The sequence below is a fragment of the Oryctolagus cuniculus genome, chromosome 4 (assembly GCF_051225735.1).
Source record: "Oryctolagus cuniculus isolate XC-2025 breed Fujian yellow rabbit chromosome 4, ASM5122573v1, whole genome shotgun sequence".
Classification (NCBI taxonomy): Eukaryota; Metazoa; Chordata; class Mammalia; order Lagomorpha; family Leporidae; genus Oryctolagus; species Oryctolagus cuniculus.
Genome location: NC_142870.1, coordinates 13,638,542 through 13,657,599, shown reverse-complemented (window position 1 = coordinate 13,657,599; position 19,058 = coordinate 13,638,542). Strand labels below are relative to the sequence as shown.

At 43.7% G+C, this 19,058-nt stretch overlaps 1 protein-coding gene across 18 annotated transcripts in view; it reads right to left on the bottom strand.

Moving 5' to 3' along the window:
* The window catches only part of TIAM1 (TIAM Rac1 associated GEF 1), a 443,084-nt gene that overhangs the window by 95,021 nt on the left and 329,005 nt on the right, over positions 1–19,058 (bottom strand). For all 18 annotated transcript variants that reach the window (XM_070071881.2, XM_051819224.3, XM_017347208.4 and 15 more), the window contains 2 exons: positions 8,314–8,538; positions 5,177–5,362 (listed from right to left, as the gene is read on the bottom strand). In XM_070071881.2, coding sequence (XP_069927982.1) covers positions 5,177–5,362; positions 8,314–8,538 — 411 coding nt within the window. The remainder of the gene's footprint in view (positions 1–5,176; positions 5,363–8,313; positions 8,539–19,058) is intronic.

The following is a 19,058-nucleotide window of genomic DNA, read 5'->3' as shown; positions in this document are numbered from 1 at the left end:
CCAAATCAAATCTAAAACTATCAATTGCTTCTAGTTATGTCGATACATAAAATCATTTTCCATATTAGGAAGTGACAGTTGTCTACCTAATGACTACTCAATATCCATTGTCTCTTCTATCTCAGTCAGAAAACCCCACGTGCAGTTGTGCACACAGCCCAGTCATCAAAGCTGACTTGTGTTCCTTGTAGCAGGGCATAGGCTAGTGACTAAGCACTGGGCAATGGGATGTCAGGAGGAAAATCATGAGCATATGCAACACCCAGGAATAGTGGACTTCCTCAGAAGAGGGGCTTTCCGTATCCTCAGTTCTCTGTCCTGATGTCAGTAGGCACACATCGTGGTCCAGAAGTCCAGACAAAAGCCCTTTGAGGGACACCAGAACAAGAAAACAGAAGGCACCTGGGTCCCTGAAGATGTGAAACCACCTTACCAGGTTTCAATAGCTTGCATGTCCTATGTTTAGGTCAACGTGAAATAAAACAAGGTTTTTTGTTTCTTGTTTTTTTTTAAATTCAACATTGTTGAGATACTTTTAAAGTACTGGGTATTTAGAGAAATATTTCAGGAGGAAATCCCAATTTCAATCTGTGACAATTGCGCACAGAGAGTCTCAGGGAGCACTCCCTGGAGCCTTCCTAGGCAAAATATTCAGGCTTGAACTTTACCCCACAGGTGGTGAACAAAGTCCCAGGAGCCTGCACCAGGAGGTCTCAACAGGCCACCCACGGGCTCTCCTTTCACAGCAGGGAGAAGCAGGCAGGACCTCCCCACCCCGTCAGACCTGAAATGAAACTCCCCCACTCGCTCTTTGTTGCTGGAGGTGAATGTCTCGGAACCTACTTGTCATAGATTCCCACACAGGCAACTCCCAACAGGACAGATGCCAACTGGCAGCAGTGTAAGGGGTGAAACCCTATTGGCCAACACAAGAGGCCTCTCCTGGAGTGCACACGCTGGCCTCTCTGGGTTTTCAGTGTTGACAGTGTAAACACCATGGAAGCCCCCTGAGTAGACTGGCAGGGACCCCCATGTACATTGAAAACAGGAATCAAAACACTTTCTCAGAAAAGGTATTAGGGGGAAGTTTTTTGGTCCCAGAAGAAAATAGGAAGAAGAGAGAGCTGAGAGGTCTGGCATTTTCTTGGCTTAGCACATAAAAAACCCGGCTCAGGATACAGAACATTTTGGTAGCCAAGCCACTAGTGGGAATTTTTACAAGAAAGATCTTAATCTACGGGTTATACTTGAGGTGTTAAGGGGAACAAACATAAAACAAAAGGCAGCATTAAACATATAACATTTTACTCTTCTTTATTTTCATAACTTTCTAAGTTAAATAAATGTTGTAAAAGGAATACATTATCATGGGCTGACACATGTGTGCCCAAATGACTATCTCAACTCTAAATAAATGTTATTAAATTTTAAAACTCCAGAGGGGGGAAAAAGTCTGCTTTGTTTCATGTTTACATATCTATTTCCAAATAAGTAAATCCAGTCACAAATAGATACATATACAGGTACAGTACAGGCAGCCAGGTACAGCAGCCTTCTGAATCCACAGGTTCTACAACCTCAAACAACTGCAGAATAAAGGTACATACTGAGCATGTTCAGACGTTTTGTTTTCCTTGTCTTTATTCCTTAAACAATACAGCAACACAGTGAGCTACCTACCATTTACACTGCAATTGCTATTACAAGTAATGTAGAGAGGATTTGAAGTATATGGGAAAATATGCATTGTTACTTGGAAAGATGTTGGTCCCTGCAGGGGGCCCTGGAGCCAATCCTGCAAGCACAGGGAGGAACCGTGGTGTGTGTACAGATGACCATTACCCATTTACTTCCTAGACAGCACACATCACTATCTGTACTAAGCTGATTTAACTGCTTCTTTTTTTTTTTTTTTTTTTAAGAATTTGTTTTCATTTTATTAGAAAGGCAGAGACAGACAGAGAGAGCTCCCACTCATTGGTTCACTTCCCAGATGCCCACAGCACTTAAGACTTGGCCAGACCAAAGGCAGGAGCTTGAATTCAATCTAGGTCTCTCACATGTGTGGCAGGGACTGGAGCACTTGAGCCACCACCTGCTGCCTCCCAGGGTGTACAACAGCAGGAAGCTGGACTCAGGAGTGCAGCTGGGCTTGGACTCAGGTGCTCTGCTGGGGGACACAAGCGTCCTAGTGGCGTCTTCACTGCTGTGCCAAACGCCTGTCCTTGCTTTCTTTTTCTTATCCACCTTTCCCACAGAATGAAAGGTTGAATAGGGCAGAGTATGTGTCACTCACTGCTCTAACCCTAATCACAAAGACAGTAAACAACATACGCAAAGCTGAGTGCCCAGAACTCACACATATTCATTGACTGAACAAATAAGTAAACACCAAAAACACAGCAGTGATCCTATATAACACAGTAACAGTAATTAAAAAGTAATGTTTTAGTTTAAAATTTTAGGAGGAAAAAAAGGGGGGTGGAAATTAATACAATCACAGTTACCAACGAGTAATCAGTATTTAACAAACACTTTAAGGTTCCTACATAACTATTCTCAACAGTTTGGTGCGTTGTAAATTGTACAAGTACCTACTATGCCCACATTGATACTGACTCAAAGAGCAAAGAGACATAGAAGAGGGGCGGGGTGTGGTGGGGGGGAGAAGCCAGCAGAAGAACTCCAAGTTTCTCAATGATCTTTGCTCAGACAATGGCTCCCTTTGTGGCCGGAACCTGACTCCTCTATCGCTGCACTCATCTGTGCAGACAAGGACAAGGATAACCCTCTCTTCCCAGAGGGCGCCCGGCCCTTCCTTAATTACAGCAAATCACTCAGCACGAAGAAGGCTCTCCTAGTGAATGGGGCTTCAGAGTGGCTCCTGTGGCTCCCCTCGGCCCTGTTCCCCTCACACCTCCTTCTCCTCTCCCCAACTGAAAAGAAGGGGGAAAAATGCCTAAACAAAGACAGAATTGAAGGATGTTTCAACCCCAAGGTGGTGGGGTTGGCGGAACAGAGGGGGAGAGGGGAGAGAGGAGGAAACCCTGGGGTCAAATGACAAGGAGAGGAGAAGAAAAATAAATGTCCAATAAATCAGCCTGTAAAACTCCTTCCATGGGATGCACAGCAGTACAGAGCAACAGACAGCTACCCAATGGGACCAGCTTAACTCATTCATTCCAAATAATGGTCCCCTTGGAAATGGTGAGAGTGCAAGGCCATGCAAACACCCAGATGTGCATCACAAAAGCAGCCAGCCAAAAATGCATAAAGGCATAGAGAGCTGAACATAAAGAATGAAATCTTCTCTAACATCACTGACCCAAAAAGCCCAAAAGAGCTAGGAGCTGCCCCATTGCCATCATCAGCTGGCCAGAGTGTAATGGCCTGCCCACCACAAGGTGGGTGCACACCAGACTGCAGATATGGAGAGAAATGATCACAAGGCCTGATGGGAGAGAAACACAGAGCTCACTCTTGTCCTCCAGCAGACGTCAGGGCCAATGGCTTTTTTTTTTCCTTAAGATTTTATTATTTATTTATTTGAGAGGTAGAGTTACAGACAGTGAGAGGGAGAGACAGAGAGAAAGGTCTTCCACCCGTTGGTTTACTCCCAAAATGGCTACAAGGCTGGAGCGGGGCCTTCCTCTGGGTCTCCAAGAGTGCAGGGGCTCAAGCACTTTGGCCATCTTCCGCTGCTTTCCAAGGCCATAGCAGAGAGCTGGATGGGAAGAGGAGCAGCCAGGACTAGAACCATCGCCCATATGGAATGCCTGTGCTGTGGGAGGAAGGTTAACCTACTACGCTACAGCGCTGCCCACCCCCCAACAAATGACTTTGAAAAACAATGTGCATACATGTTTTGAGTAGAAAGTGAAATTACTTTCTCCAAAATCTATCAAGCCACAGAGAAAGAAGGGAGTTATTAAGATGCACAGGAGTTGTCACTGACAGTGACGGGCACCTCATGGATGTCAGGAGGGCCCAGAAATTTTATCTCAATTATTTTGTATAGAACAGGCAAACTATGATTTAGCTAAGTTAGAAATTGGTGTCTGGGTCTCAAAGAAATAGACCTAGATAGAGCCACAAGCTGAAAACCATTTGCAAGACTTTATACATCACAGCACTTTGCCCTAGTACTGTGGAAAAAAAAAAAAAAAACCGTACTTAATAGCTTACACAGAGAGGTGGTAGGCAGAGAGACCAAGAGTGGAGCTGTAATTAGCAGAACAAATTGGGATGCCAGTTTTAATAACTCCAGAAATTGGTTTAAGACTTCTTTAAAAATGTAAATCTACCCCTAATTATCTGAATGATGACGCTAATCTATTTATAAAGAATACAAACGCCTCGGCCTGAATTACAGCTCTGAATTCAATTGAAGGGTACAGCTGACAGGGCAAGACAACAGTGGCACAGCTAAGGTTTTCCAAAGCCATTTCTGGAACCTGAGACTTTTTAATGCCACTGCAAATGTGCTAAGGTGCAGGACATTTTAAGTGGGTGGTGACTTGGATAGGCTAAAACCATGTTATTCATGCTGCAATTTTTGAGAAAAAAGGAGCCAAAAGTACATGAAGCTGTTTGCAATTTAGCAAGCACAAGAAATTACAGATTACAAACATACAACACAACATACAGTCTGCCGCTCTGGAGGTCAGAGGAAAATTCTCTTCCCCCATCAATACATACTCCTATGTTCAACGGACCAGTTGGGGGATTTCTCTGCCTTCCTAACATATTTACGGTCCTCAAATAATGATAAAAAAAAAAAAAGGGAAGATCCTCAATGAGATCTCAGATCAGTACTTCACATGTGAGAGAGAGAATGAGAAAACATTTACGTATGAGACAGAGATCCCCACTCATCATCAGTACAAAGTTAAAATAAAAAATATGTATTTAGGTCCAAAACACAGCACTGCCCAAACAAGGGCTATCAATACAAATCACCTGTAAACATCTCTGAAGCTGGATTTCTTTGCACAATAGTTTAGACCCCATCAAGACAGGCTTAGATTCAAATGAAAATCTGTGCCCACAGAAAGGGAGGATATTCTAGAAATCCACACGCAGCAATCAGAAAACCAGTTAGAGAATCCTGTCAAGTCTTGTGCTGGATTTACAGTCAAGATGACTATTTTTTAAAAATTTATTAGTTTCTACTCACCAGGGCATGAAAAGAAGATACGGAAAATATTCCAAGGCGGCCCATGGCCACTTTCGTCGGTCGGCTTGCAAATGCGAGCAGCCTTTTGGGGTTTGGTAGCTCCCCACCCTGCAGGCTCGCTAAATAACAGCGGAAACGAAATAGGTCCATTTGGAACTGTTCGAGATTTTGCTCCCAAACAAAAATCTGCCAGAGTAAAAACATGGAAGAAAACAAGGAGAGGAAAAAGGAAAACAAATGTTAACAACTTTGTCTTACACAACTTTGTTTTACAAAAGTACCAATTATAATCCTAGGGGGTACCCTTTGTTTCCTAGGTATATAAGTTTTTCCTGCAAAGATCTAGAGCCATAAATTCAGTATGATAAACACAAAGTGTAGTATCCATTGCTCTTTGCTCTCTCACTGTATATTGTGTGTGCCTGGGTCCATGTACTTCAAGATTTGGGCCACAAATGCAAGAAGTAAAAATATAGGTCCTTTAAGCTACAGTGTGGCTCAACCTACATGGCTTTCTAAGACATGGCTTTTCAGACTAAGACCAGCAAAGAAGAAAGATAACATGAATTCAAAGTCAAAAGCAAATTTTTGGGACGAGCTGGGTGGTTCAGGGTAGAAATGGACAACTCCAAATGGTGGAGACCCAGGTGTTTGAGTGCATAGTTCCAACCACAGGTTATATTTAAGACAATCTCTCCTTTTTATAAAGCTACAAAGTAACACCTACTTCCTAACCTGGTGGGTTGTTAAACAAGAAAATGCAAAATAAGTTCATGATCTAGAATACAGTGAACTCTCAGGGATGTTGATGATGATACCGGTTAAAGTTTATATCAACTCTTTTATTGCAGCTTAAAATATAGTATCAGTGTACACACATGCTCAGAGCAGTACATCCCAATGGTGCAAGCAGCTCCAATGTCTATGCATAGGTGAGCGGATACACAAATTGAGGTAGATGTATACCACATAATAATATTCGCCAAAGAAAGAAGGAAGAACTGAAGTATACTACAGTGTGGATCAATCTCCCAAACACTGTGCTGTGTGAAAGAAGACAGACACAAGAGGTCACATGTGACGCAATTCCATTCCCATGAAACCTCTAAAACAGGCCAAGCTATAAAGACAGAACGTCAGGGACAGAGTGGACTAAATGTTTATCAGGTGTGGGGTTTCCTTTGTGGGTGGATGAAACCGTTTCAGGACTAGAAAGAGGAAAGCTGCACACACACACAAAAAAAGTGAACGTACAAAAAGCCAATGCACAGCTCACTTTAATTTAGGTGTATTTTGTCTCAATTTTAAAGAAATATGGGGCCAGCAATGCGCTCAGCAGGTTAAACCACTGCTTGGAATGTCAATTCCCGGATGCTCTGCTTCTCATCCAGCTCCCTGTTAAGGCATCTGGGAAGACAGGACTTGGACCCCTGCTACCTATGTGGGGACCTGGATGCAATTCCAAATTCCTGGCTTCAGCTTGGCCCAGAACTGACCATTGCAGCTAACTGGGGAGTGCAGACTAGCAAACAGAAGAACAAACTAACTCTCTGTCTCTGTCTCCCTTTGTTACTCTGCCATTCAAATAAATACATAAACAAATTTTTATATATATAATATTCCAGGCCATGCAGGGAAAGAGTAGAAGGTCAACCAAATGCTGCTACAGGGATGTACTCGGCTCCCCACCCAGGAGACAGCGGCCTGAGACATCGCCCCATGCCAGCGAAGAGTACATCGTCGTCCCATGTCAGCAGGAAGTAGCTCTAAAGACAGATCATTGTCCCTCTACCCCTCCTGGACTTTTGGGACTAATGTAATCCCATACAAACCCTGCTTTATAAAAAACAAAAGGGGGGAATGTTAGGAAACTGGCGCAGTTTTAGCCAGGTGGCTGCATGGCCCAGCTACCTGAGCCAGGCTCCCCCCCTCCCCGCCCCCATCCTAATGGGATTCGCTGCTCCTGCTTCACTGCCCACCCTCAGGCGAAGTTTTAAAAGGGCCTGTTCCTGAACACGTGCTGTCTTGGCTCTTGGTCCTTCTCTCCTGCGCTCTCTTGGCTCCTCTCCTCCTCTCGTCTCTCTTCTCCCTCCTCTCTGTCTCTCTCTCTTACAGTCTCCTCTTTTCCTTCGCCGCCCCTTCACTCTGGTCTGTTGGGTGTTCCCCAATAAACCCTTTCCCTTAAAAAAAAAAAAAAAAAGAAAAAAAAAGAAACGTGAAAGGCCTAGTCCTGACCCATGTCATCAACTGTTCAATTACTCACGATTCTTTTAGTCACATTATTATTTTCCTAAGTATTAGGACAAAGTTTCCAAGCATGAGCAGGTGTCTATCACCAACTTTAAAACAAGTCAAAAATGCACCCTGGTCATTTCACTAGATCCTTCTTTTTTATCACGAAATACACCTACCCTCTTACAGAGCAATTCTATGTGCAGGCAAGAAACCCAGCACTGAAGATATCTGGGGGAAAATTCATCTGTACTGAACATGTGCAGATTTTTTCCCTTGTCATTATCCTCTAAACAATAGAGTATAACAATTATTGGCACAGTATTTATATTGTGTTAGGTACCATAAATAATCTAGAGAAGACTTAAATAGGATGATGTGCATACATTCCACGCAAATCCAATGACATTTTGTATCAGGGACTCAAACAGGGTTTTGTATCCACTGAGGGTCTCGGAAGCCATAACCCATGGACAGCAAATGACTGTACACATTCTTTGAGATGCACTTCACCTCTTCTAAATAAAGAACTCTAAATTTCCAGAAGAGTAAGAACCAAATGCCCACCATCACTTAGCTTCCAGTCAACCTGGTAACGCAGGGAATGAAACTGTAGACTTTCTAATAACATACATCCCCTAGAATTGCACACCACTGGCAGGAGCTGGAAGGCACCTCTATTAGACTTCTGTCTTTCATTCAATGTAATATTGTTCCCTTTAGCTCATAATAATCAACTGTGAACAGAGGGTGGAGAAAACTGACAGTCCCAATAAAGAATTCAGCAGCCCGGGTGACAAGCTGACAAGGAGATGGCCAGAGATGCTTCCGGATTCCAAGGCAGCAGCAACATTTGTCAAGGCCTAACGATTCTACCCAGGGTCCACACGCAGAAGCACCATTACCTGATCTAATATAGTTTTCTTCTTCTTCGAGTCAGTGACAGAAGACAGCTGCATTTCGCCCATTTTCTTCATCTTCTCATCCATGTCGATCTTCTGTTCCAGTTTTTTGATTTCTGACTTGAGCAGCCGAAGCGTGTCTTCTTTGTGGTGGTGTCGGGCCACGGCAGCTGCACAGGCCGAGTGGATGGCGGTGATCCAGTTTTCAAGCTCTGTTTGGCTGGTGGTCTGCAGAAGGATGGGACAGTAAGTCACCTCTTAGGAAAGTAACAGAAACAAGATAGGGTGATTCCAGGGAAGCAATGCCGGGGAGAAACAGGTCTAGACACCCCATGGCTAAGGCCACTCTAACCTCCAGAGAGTCAAAAAAGGAAAGTTAATCTCGGGCCAGATCTTCCCTCCCCCAACTCCAGCCATCCTTCAAAGACATTCCTGAGCGAAGCTATCGCATCTGCTCACCCAGTGACTTACAAAGTCCCTCTGTACATGAGACTCCTACACAGCTTGGTCTCCACGTAAGAGGGTGACGGTGAGGCAAAGGTCAGTTTTCAGCCAGCATCATTAGTTTCAAGGTGTCAGGGAGACCAAGGAACTTTACTGGTCAAGGAAGTCACCAACAGCCCTGCCTCCAATGAAGTGCTGCAACTCTACTCCAGAAGCCCAAGTCCAGTGTTAATTAGCAATAACAAAACTAGGGTCAGGAAAGTGGTTCCAGGCAGCTAGAAGCAACATTGTCTTAGAAGGCTGCAGAGCAGTCCCCCAACAGCATCCCATGCGCTGAGAATGGCCTGTTCAAGGTGGGCATCGGACACAATGTTGGGGGACACCCACCAACCGACAATCTCACAGTGGACTTCAAAGGCAAAAGTCAGAATGTGTACTAACTTGCTATTGATGATTCCGTAGGAACTAAACCTGTGAGCATTTGTATGTCGGGGATTCTGGACTTTTCCATGTATTTTCTTAAGTCCAGAGAAGTTTAATAAATGCTCAGAAGTCAGCCCATCTCAACAAATAAGTCTGCTTGGCACTATGGTACTAACCTAGCTGTTAGCATAATTTTTTGTGCAAAAACAATGCTGATTTTTTTTTTCCCCTCTGAGTTTTTTTGGCTTGGTGGAGTGATAGCACAAAAACAAAATTCTATTAACAGAACCCTACCAGTACAAAACTCTATGTTGGCTGGCAAGTGAAATTGAAGGCAAAGGACTACAGAGTTACATCTATTATTATTTCTGAATGTCAACAACTTTGTACTCCACAAAAGAAACAGCATCAAATATTGAAAATGGTTTCTGCCGGGGCTGGCACTGTGGCATAGTGGGTAAAGCTACCCCTGCAGTGCCAGCATCCCATATGGGTGCACATTTGAGGTCTGGCTGTTCCACTTCCAATCCAGCTCCCTGCAAATGTGGCTGGGAAAGCAGAAGACAGCTCCAGTGCTTTGGCTCCTGCACTCCACATGGGAGACCTGGAGGAAGCTCCTGGCTCCTGACACTGGACTGGCCCAGCTCGGGCTGCTGTGGCCATTTGGGGAGTGAACCAACAGATGGAAGATAGCTCTCTCTTGTGTGTGTGCTGTAACTATGCCTTTCAAATAAAAAAATAAATCTTTACAAAGAAAAAAAGAAATAAAATGGTGTCTGTCAACAAAGCCACCTCACATTCTGCAATCCAAAATGATGGAGGTTGTTACCTTATTTTTTAAGTGTTTTCCTCTGGATGTATTATATTCCAATAAGCGAGGCTTACCATAAACACACAGCAGAAGTAACTCCTGAGAAAGTGAGTGGAATATGAAAAGTGGGAGAAGGAGAGGAGATAAAGACATTGGAAGTCACATGCAAACAGTTGTAGGTTGAGAAACTTAAGTGTGGGGAGGGAAGCACCTGTGTATATGAGATTCATCTTTAACTCCTAAAATCTGCTTCAAATTATTTACTTCCATCTCCTCTATGAGGGTCAATATATTCCACTTTGTCCTTGCACAGAGTTCAAAATTCTTCACAAGGAAACAACAAGCTTATTCCTACCCAAGGCACTGACCTTTGGCTTTTTTGGGTTTTTAGCATAAGTATTTTGTTAAGTGGGGTTATGTTCCCTATTGCTATTAGAGGAGGTATCAGCTCAAATGAGAAAAAAGAAAAAAACAATTGAATAAGGCTTTTTTTTTTTTTTTACAAAAAAATAACTAAAAACTCCTAAGATGAAAATACCCAGTGTTGGTGAAGATATGGAGCATCAAGAATGCTCAGAAGCTGCTGGAAGGAGAGTTAACGGGCAGGACTGCTTGAGAGAGCAACCTCCTGGAGCTGAGATAAGCACACCCTGTGACCCAGAACATGCACTCTGGGTGTGTACCCCACGGGAGCACACTCACCTGCCCACCACAACAGATGCACCAGAATGTGCGTGGTACTCTAATTCTGGAAACCCTCCAGATGTCCCTCAACAGAAGAACGGATGAGTCTGTGGGATAATCACACACGGAAAGTCTAGCCAGCAACAAGAAGGGTCTATACCCAAACACTACAACACGGATACATGTCGCACACACAGTGCAGAGCTAGGCAGAAAAGCATATGTACCAGAGGACTCTATTTATACAAAGTGCAGGCAAAGCTAATGCTCGCCATTGGAATTCCAGAGAGCAGCTCTTGGGTGGGAGGGAGGGCAGGGGTAGCAATCGCAGAGACACACAAAGAAGCTTTTCTGCTTCTTGACCGGGGCACTGGTTACACAGGTGTGTTCAGTTCATGAGACAGCATAAAAACACATACTTTTCAGTGTATGTAATACTTTCATAGAAAGTTTCTCCCAAAAATCCTCCCATAATGTATTACCCTCGAGTTTAAGTATACATGTTCTATTCTTGTCCTAAAAACATTACACTACATATTCCATTCTTCATTAAAGTTTGTCCCTATCAGATTACAGAGAGAGTTCCAAAGACATCACCCTTTCAGCATTGTTTCTTTTTCCTTCCAAGTGCCTGGCAGCACACATACATACAGCCAAAGAAGCCAGCAGGAAAGAGTATGTCCCAGATGACTCTATTTGACACAAAACATGTGCTCTGCTTTCTCTGCACAGCTAAGTGGAAACAAGGGGGTAGACTGTGGGGGAGAGCTGGTGTTTTCAACCATTCTAAAAGGACAAGACGGGGTATCCAGATGCTATCCTTGCATAGCTGGTGGCAGGTGGCACTAAGGAGGGGCTATGTCTCTTCCTCAAACCCTAGCTCTTCAACACTCAGTGGTCTTCCACATCTGTTTCCCCAAGATAAACCGCTCTCATCTCTGTCTCAGTTGAAGCCCTCCAGGCCTACCTGTCGCTCCTGGACTCAAGGATAAGGAAATACTCAGCTATAATATCTAAGAAATGGACAGAAAGAGTCTAAACTCCTGGCAGCAAGCTCTGCTAACTACACACTAGGAATTTAAAAGTTTAAATACAAATATGCACCTAGAAGGGACCTAGGTGATCATTTTACAGATGGGAGAACAAAAGACTAGGAAAAATTAGGGAAGACACAGCCATTCATTATAAACTTTCATCTCCACCAATTCTGTATGTCTGGCTTTTTTCTCTTTCTTTTTTAAATTAAGACACACTGATCCTGAGCCCTCAGTAGCACCTGCCAATTGCTCTACCCACTCAGATGCAGGGCCCATTCATTACTCTGAGCTCCCTCCTCTCCAAGAAAATGGGCCAATGGACCTTTCCTGTCCCCCTTGAAGTTGGGCATGGTCATGTCTCATGTGTTACCGCTCAATAAAAGCCTGATTCCCTCAACTCTGGACCTTTGTCTGCAGTCTCAGAACCGTGTGTCAAGATGGAGTTTCTGTCTGCCTGGGTCTCAAAAGTGCTCAGGATGGGTACAGCTTCAGAGCCAACTGCCACAGTCACGTGGCAGCAATGGGGGCTGCTCTTTACTATAACATGGTCAAAACCATCCCAACTGATCATCTAGCCAAGTAGAAAACCCATTATCAAAATAGATAAGGAAGGGCCACGAATCTGCTATGTCCTGTAGAACAGCCTCTTGCTCCCTTCACTTCACGAAGGGGGATCCCTGCTTCCCCTCTCCTCTGAGGATGTCACCCAAACTCAAGACAAAGGCAACACAGTCCATTTTCATGTCAGAGTTCATGTTCGCCTCTCATTGAAGAAGTGGCAATGAAGGCAATGAAGGAAGCTGATTCCGGCGGGTGTTAAACAACCTTTGAAAAGTGTATATTTAATTTTGGCCAAATAGCTGTCCTGGAACTTATTTATTTCTAACAGAAAGGAAGAAGATGGTTTACAGTGGTGGGGATGGGGAGAACGGAGTGACAGAAGGCCTCAGAGTTCCACCTTTACAAGATGGAAAGAGTTCTAGAGATCGATGTCAGCGGGAGCTGTGCAACGCCATGAGCTGCACTCCACACCACTGAATAACACGCTTAAAAATGGTTCAGATGATCCATATGATGTCATATGTATTGTTCCACAATTAAGTAGAAAAAAAAGAATTTAAAAAGAAACAGAAGAAAAATAACATACCAATCCCCTAAACCTAGAAAAGCAAACAGTACACAGAAATGTATGATGACAGCTTTATGAAAAATTTAGCCATCAGCCCTTTTAACCATGAAGTACGCTTCAATCCTGCAAACTCTTTTAAAACCTGTCAGTGGCTGGCGGCAGTTCCATTAGAGAGTTTTTGCTCCTGCTGTCCTTTCTAAATAAAACAGCAGTCCCTGCCACCTTGATGATTAAGCCTAATCAATTTCTCAGAAATACAATCCACTAAATGAGCTTCTGAGCAAGGCTGGTCCCTTTGCAGTGGCACGTGGGGAGTACAAGTTGATGCGAGGGAGGAAAACTCCGCTGACTACTTTCAACAGCTAGTTAAGTGGGGAAAAGTCCAGAAACACTTCCGGACGTTTACAGGCTAAGCAGTGCAGAACTCTCACGGCAGATGACTAACTCGATGTAACATTTTCCAGTGCGGACTCTCCAGGACGTAATCCAGCATGCTACGAAAGCTGTTCAAAATTGCTCACCTTGCATCCCCTTCTTAAACCAGGAGCTTAGGCAGCAACATCAGATCCAAGTCATACCCCTTCCCCAGGACCCAGCGGTCACAAGGCAGGAGGCAGAGACCACCCAGGGGTGCCTTGTGACAGCCACCACTCCACTCGTCACCTTCCATTACACAAACAGCAGCCGACAGGTGAGAGAGTGAATTTTGTGATTCCGCCTTTGCCTTCTGGGGATGCTATAAATACTGTATGAAGTTCATGAGAGGCACGGGCAAAGTTCTTGCCAACAGAGGAATATAATCAGCAAAAAATGCATTCTGCTTAAGAGCCCCTCTGAGTGCCCAGTTAAGATGAAGTATATGGCTTCATTACATATTTAAACAGAGCTGGCTTCAATTACCCAACCATAGCATGACACTTGGTGATCTCAGATAATCAATTGTTTACTGAGTGGCAAGAAAAGGGAGATTCGTTTTAACTAAGAGAAGTACTACAGAATATGTGCCAAGTCTAGCACACTAACATTTTGGATAATTTGAGTTTATAGAAGCACAAGAATAATTATAAAGTAGGCCAAATGTTTTTGTTTCAAAAGAACAAAAGAGAGAATGAAGTTAGCTGCTTTTAAGGGGTTAGATGGGAACAAGCTTTCTGGGTGAATTCTTGAAAGACTTTTTTTTTGGTCAATTCTTTGTTTATCACATTTTATAGTTTTATTTTCATGGGGAGGGGACATTTGGCGCAGTGGTGAAAGTTGTAGCTTGGGAGGCTTTCATCCCGTATCAGAATGTGGGGTCCATGTCCTGGCTTCTCTGTTTACAATGTAGCTTCAGGCTAAAGCACACCCTGGGAGGCAGCAGGTGACAGCTCCAGTACTCTGGTGCTTGCCATCCATGTAGAAGACCAGGATGGAGTTCTTCCAGGTGTTATGGGCATTTGGGGAAAGAACCAGTGTATGGAAGATTCTTTCTCTCTCTCTCTCTTTCTCTCTCTCTCTTTCTCTCTCTTGTCCCTCCCTTTTTTTCTCTCCCTCTCCACGCCCCTATCAAATAAAAACAAATAAACTGTGAAAAAAAAATATGAGGGCACCTGCCTGGCACAGTGGCATTAAGTCATTGCTTGAGACACCTCATCCTTATCAGAGAGCCTGGTTCATGTCCCAGCTACTCTGCTTCTGATCCAGCTTCCTGCTAATGTATACCCTGGGAAGCAGCAGATTATGGCTCAAGTAACTAGGCCCCTGCCACCCACTTAAGGAGACCAGGATGGAGTTCTGGGATCCTGGCTTCCGTATGGTCCAGCCTTGGCTGTTGCAGGCATTCAGAGAGTGAACCAGTGGACAGAAGATATCTGTTTCTGTCTCTGCCTTTCAAATAAAATGAAAATAATTTTTTAATTAAAAGTTTTATTTATGCTCTTAATTAAGCTGTCAGTTTTAATATTTGTATAGAGAACTTATAAAGTTCTCTTGCTCTACAGGAGAAAATCATGCAACTGTGCACTCCTTCCCACCCTCTGCCCTCACCACAGCCAACCACTCTGGGCCCATTTATTGGAGAAGGGGAGCCACAGACCTCAAGAAGCCAGGTACAAGAGAAGCAATGGCAATATGCACCTTCAGGCAAGCCAGCAGTACCCAACACACATTGCCACCTGGGATCCCAGCTCAAAAAGGCCACTTACCATGTGCTCGTGCTAGGACACCCCCAGTCATTACTTCTGTGCACAGATGACAGCCACGCAGTTTTCTGGTGGCACATACTTAAGTATGGTCAGACAAGAATCACCAAACATTTGATGAAAGCATGAAAGGCAGAAACCAAAGCCCACTTCGAACAGCCCTTGACCCACCTGTTGAGGAGCAGTTTTTTCTATACTATTTGTTGAACTAAGTACTGAGTGTAGGGTTAATATTATGTGTATAAAGGTAATTGAGGGGCCGTCGCTGGCGCCGTGGCACAGTGAGTTAATCCTCCGCCTGCAGCGCCGGCATCTAGTCCTGGCTGCTCCTCTTCCGATCCAGCTTTCTGCTATGGCCTGAGAGAGCAGTAGAGAATGGCCCAGGTCCTTGGGCCCCCGCATCTGCGTGGGAGACTGGGAAGAAGCAGCTGGCTCCTGGCTTCAGATCAGTGCAGCTCCGGCCATTGCGGCCATCTGGGGAGTGAACCAACGGAAGGAAGACCTCTCTCTCTGTCTCTCCCTCTCACTGTCTGTAACTCTAACTCTCAAATAAATAAATAAAATCTTCAAAAAAAAAAAAAATCAAAGGCCTCGACTGCCTCCATTTAAAAATAAATAAAGTTAATTGAAAATAGATCTTGGTAAAAAATAAGAATGAGAATAGGAGAGGGAGGAGGAAGAAGGGTGGGAGTAAGGGTAGGAAGGAAGGTGGTATGGGAAGAATCGCTATGTGCTAAAGTTGTATTTACAAAATGCATGAAGTGTGTATACCTTAAATAAAAGGTTTCAGGGTTGGGGAACAATGCACCAGGAGAGAAGAGAAGCAATGCCTGATGCAGAGAAGTGTCCCCCAGACCTACAGTTTCCCAACAGAAGCAAGAGAAATAAATAGAGAAAATAATAGAGAAAAATGGAAAGAAAAGAACTTTTTGAAATAAAAATATAACCAACATTGAAATCTCAATACAAGGCAAACCACCATGAAGGATGGGAACATCAGTGATAAGGAAATTGTTTTAAATGTTTCACAGGAGAAGAAAGGAAAATAAATCACCAGAAATGACAATGTTATCAGAAAATAAATGAACAAAGAGGATATGATTTCCAAACCAAAATTTCAAATTACTCAAATATTATTCAAGAAAAAGGTAGAAGGGAAACATTTCAAGTATGTACTTTTTTGGTAGGAAGTTGCTCCATGTTGTTTTGATGAATATGAAAGAATTTATTAGGAAAAAAATGAGACGTGACCCAGCAATCTACTGAAGGTGGTGGAATTGCTGTACACAAGGCCAAGGAAGCAACATAAGAGCGTGAGAAGACAGGGGTCTTGGGCAAGACAGGCTTCCAGGAAGAACACAGTAGTTATTCAATATACTGCAGGCTTACAAAATACCATTACCATGAAGGGAGGGAGGAAGGCAATCATTAACTACTGAAGGAAAACAAAAACACAAACAAAAAATTGTTCAAGAAAATAAAATCATAGTACACTGTTACATTCAGCAGCTAATAATGTTTATATGGTGCTATGGTTCGAATGTGGCCCCAAAAGTTCATGTGTTAGAAACTGAACCCCCAAAGTCAGATGTCAGTGGTATCTGAGGTGAGGCGTTTAGGATTAGATGTGGTCACAAGGACGAGACCCTCAGGATGGTGTCACTACCTCCCCACAGGGCACTCTCCACTGCATTATGAGGCAGTAGGAGTTCTGCACTGGATGCCAGGGCCTGGCTCTTGGACTCTGTCTCTACAACCATGAGTTCAACAAACCCCATTCTTTACAAATCACCCCATCCCTGCTATCCAGTTATGGCCACAGAAAATGAACCCAGACAAGGTTCTAACAGCATTCTGGAATGGGCTACTGATTTCAGCCTCAATTTTCATGTGGCTGCATAGGAAGATGAGGATAGGAGAATTTATCTAAAATATAGCGAAATCTTCATCTGGCATAACAATCAATCGTCAAGGCCTACACTCCACAAAGAAATAGTACATAAGCGTGGTCATGGGAAATGAAGGCAAATCCAAGAACCCCAACAATGAAACCAAAGATCCCCGTGAAAACAGCAGGGTACAGTTGACTCTCAAGAATGAGGCTGGTGGTGGAGGGAGGAGAGAATTTCTATGGAAGGTTGCCTTTTAAGATGAATTTAATTTAAACTATGTGCTCATGATTATATAATACAGATTTATGGTTAAAAAAAAAAAAGGAAGAGGAACACAGCAGTATGTTGCTTGCATGATATGTAATAGTATACAAGTTGTGCACTAAGCTCCAGCTCGGCCACAATTCCACCCCCACTGAGCTTTTAATAAGTTGGGGGGGGGGGCTTCTACATGCCAGAAAGGCCCATCACGTTGCTGATTTTCAGCATATTCATGAACATCCACACTCTCCCTCAATACCCCCCAAAGACCTAGGCAACTGGGGTCCCTGCCTTGGCTATGCACCCCAGAAGGGCTCCCAGTTTGCAGCGCTTTCCTTCAAACTTTCCTTGCCCCCTTCTGGTGCCTGAAAAGGCAGAGCCCAGGAGGGACTCCCATACTGTGTCTCTCCCCCAGGATCTCTAATCTTGCTTGTCTTCTGTGCTGTCAATCACATGACCCGAACATTTGCACACCAGCCTGGGGCAAATATTTCACTCCCGCCATTCTTGGCCCTTCTCCACAACTAATCCCTGCCAAAGTCAAAGGTAGATATTTCTAAGAGGCTGGCTAGGGGCTGGGCTAAGTCAACACATAAACCAACAAATGGGAGGATGACCTCAAGCTCAGCTTGTCATATCTGTGATAATGTGAAACTAACAGAGAGACAAGGATCCAAGTTAACTTCAACAAATTCATCAGGACAAATACTACACATAACAAACAGATAGCACTTAAAGTAGACAAATTTCAGTTCTGTGATTGGAAAAAAATCACTGAAATGAAACAGGGAATACCTTTCTGGGTAAGAAAAATGCTGGGGTGTGAGGCCACAAGCTCAGTGAGTCAAGTGTGATGTGGCTTCTAATAAATTAAACGGATTGGCACTAGCTTTGCAGAGGAAATGCGAGCAGCAGAAGCTCACTTCAGGCTGAATGGGGCAGACCACCGAAAGGATGGGACGCCAGTCCCCAAGCATACTTAGAAACAACAGGAAAAAAAAAAAAAAAGAAACAACAGGAAGAAAGGCAGGCATTGGGCTTAGCAACTGAGATGCCACCTGGGGATCCCACAAACTATATCAGAGTATCAGAGTTCAAGTCAGCTCTGCTCTCAATTCCAGCTTCCTGTAAATGTATACCCTAGGAGGCTCAAGTACTGGGGTTCCTGCCACCTGTGTGGGTGTCCTGGATTGAGTTCCTGAGTCCTAGCTTTGGCCTGGCCCAGATCTGCTGTTGCGGACATTTGAGGAGTGAACCAGCAGACAGAACATCTCTGTCTCTCTCTTTCTCTCTACCCCTGCCTTTCAAATAAAAAAATCTTAAAATTAAAACAGAAAAATTAGTCTATGTTGGTACAAAAAACTTGAAATTTACCCAGAGAAGGAAGTCTTCAAACATTTCATGGAAAATGTATATTACAAAAACCTATAAACTACAACCTTTTTTGCACCAAAGTAAACATACCTTTTATTTCCATGAACTTTTTAAAGCATGCTTTTTTTTTATCTCAATATGATAAACAACCTTCTAAGCCTTAGGACTACCTAACAAAATGGTTGAAAACCAGGGAGCAAGAAAGATGGCCCAACAGGTGGCACAGTTCTAACCCACTGGTGGGAACCATGCAGAGACAACCTTCTCCTGAGACTGAGTTTGCTCCACTCAAGTTCAAGATACTAAATAACCCCTGAAGTTTGTTCTACCAAATCAACCTGATGTCTCCTTGAAAAGGTAACCTCCGGATTGTTCCCCAACCTGGCTGACCATGTCCAGGGCACGTGCTAATGGCCTTCAAGTCTGATGCCTAAGGCCACACAAACATAACCCTAAAGATCTCCAGAGCCTGAGAGATTGAACCTTTAGATTCCTCATGTTGAAGCTACACTCC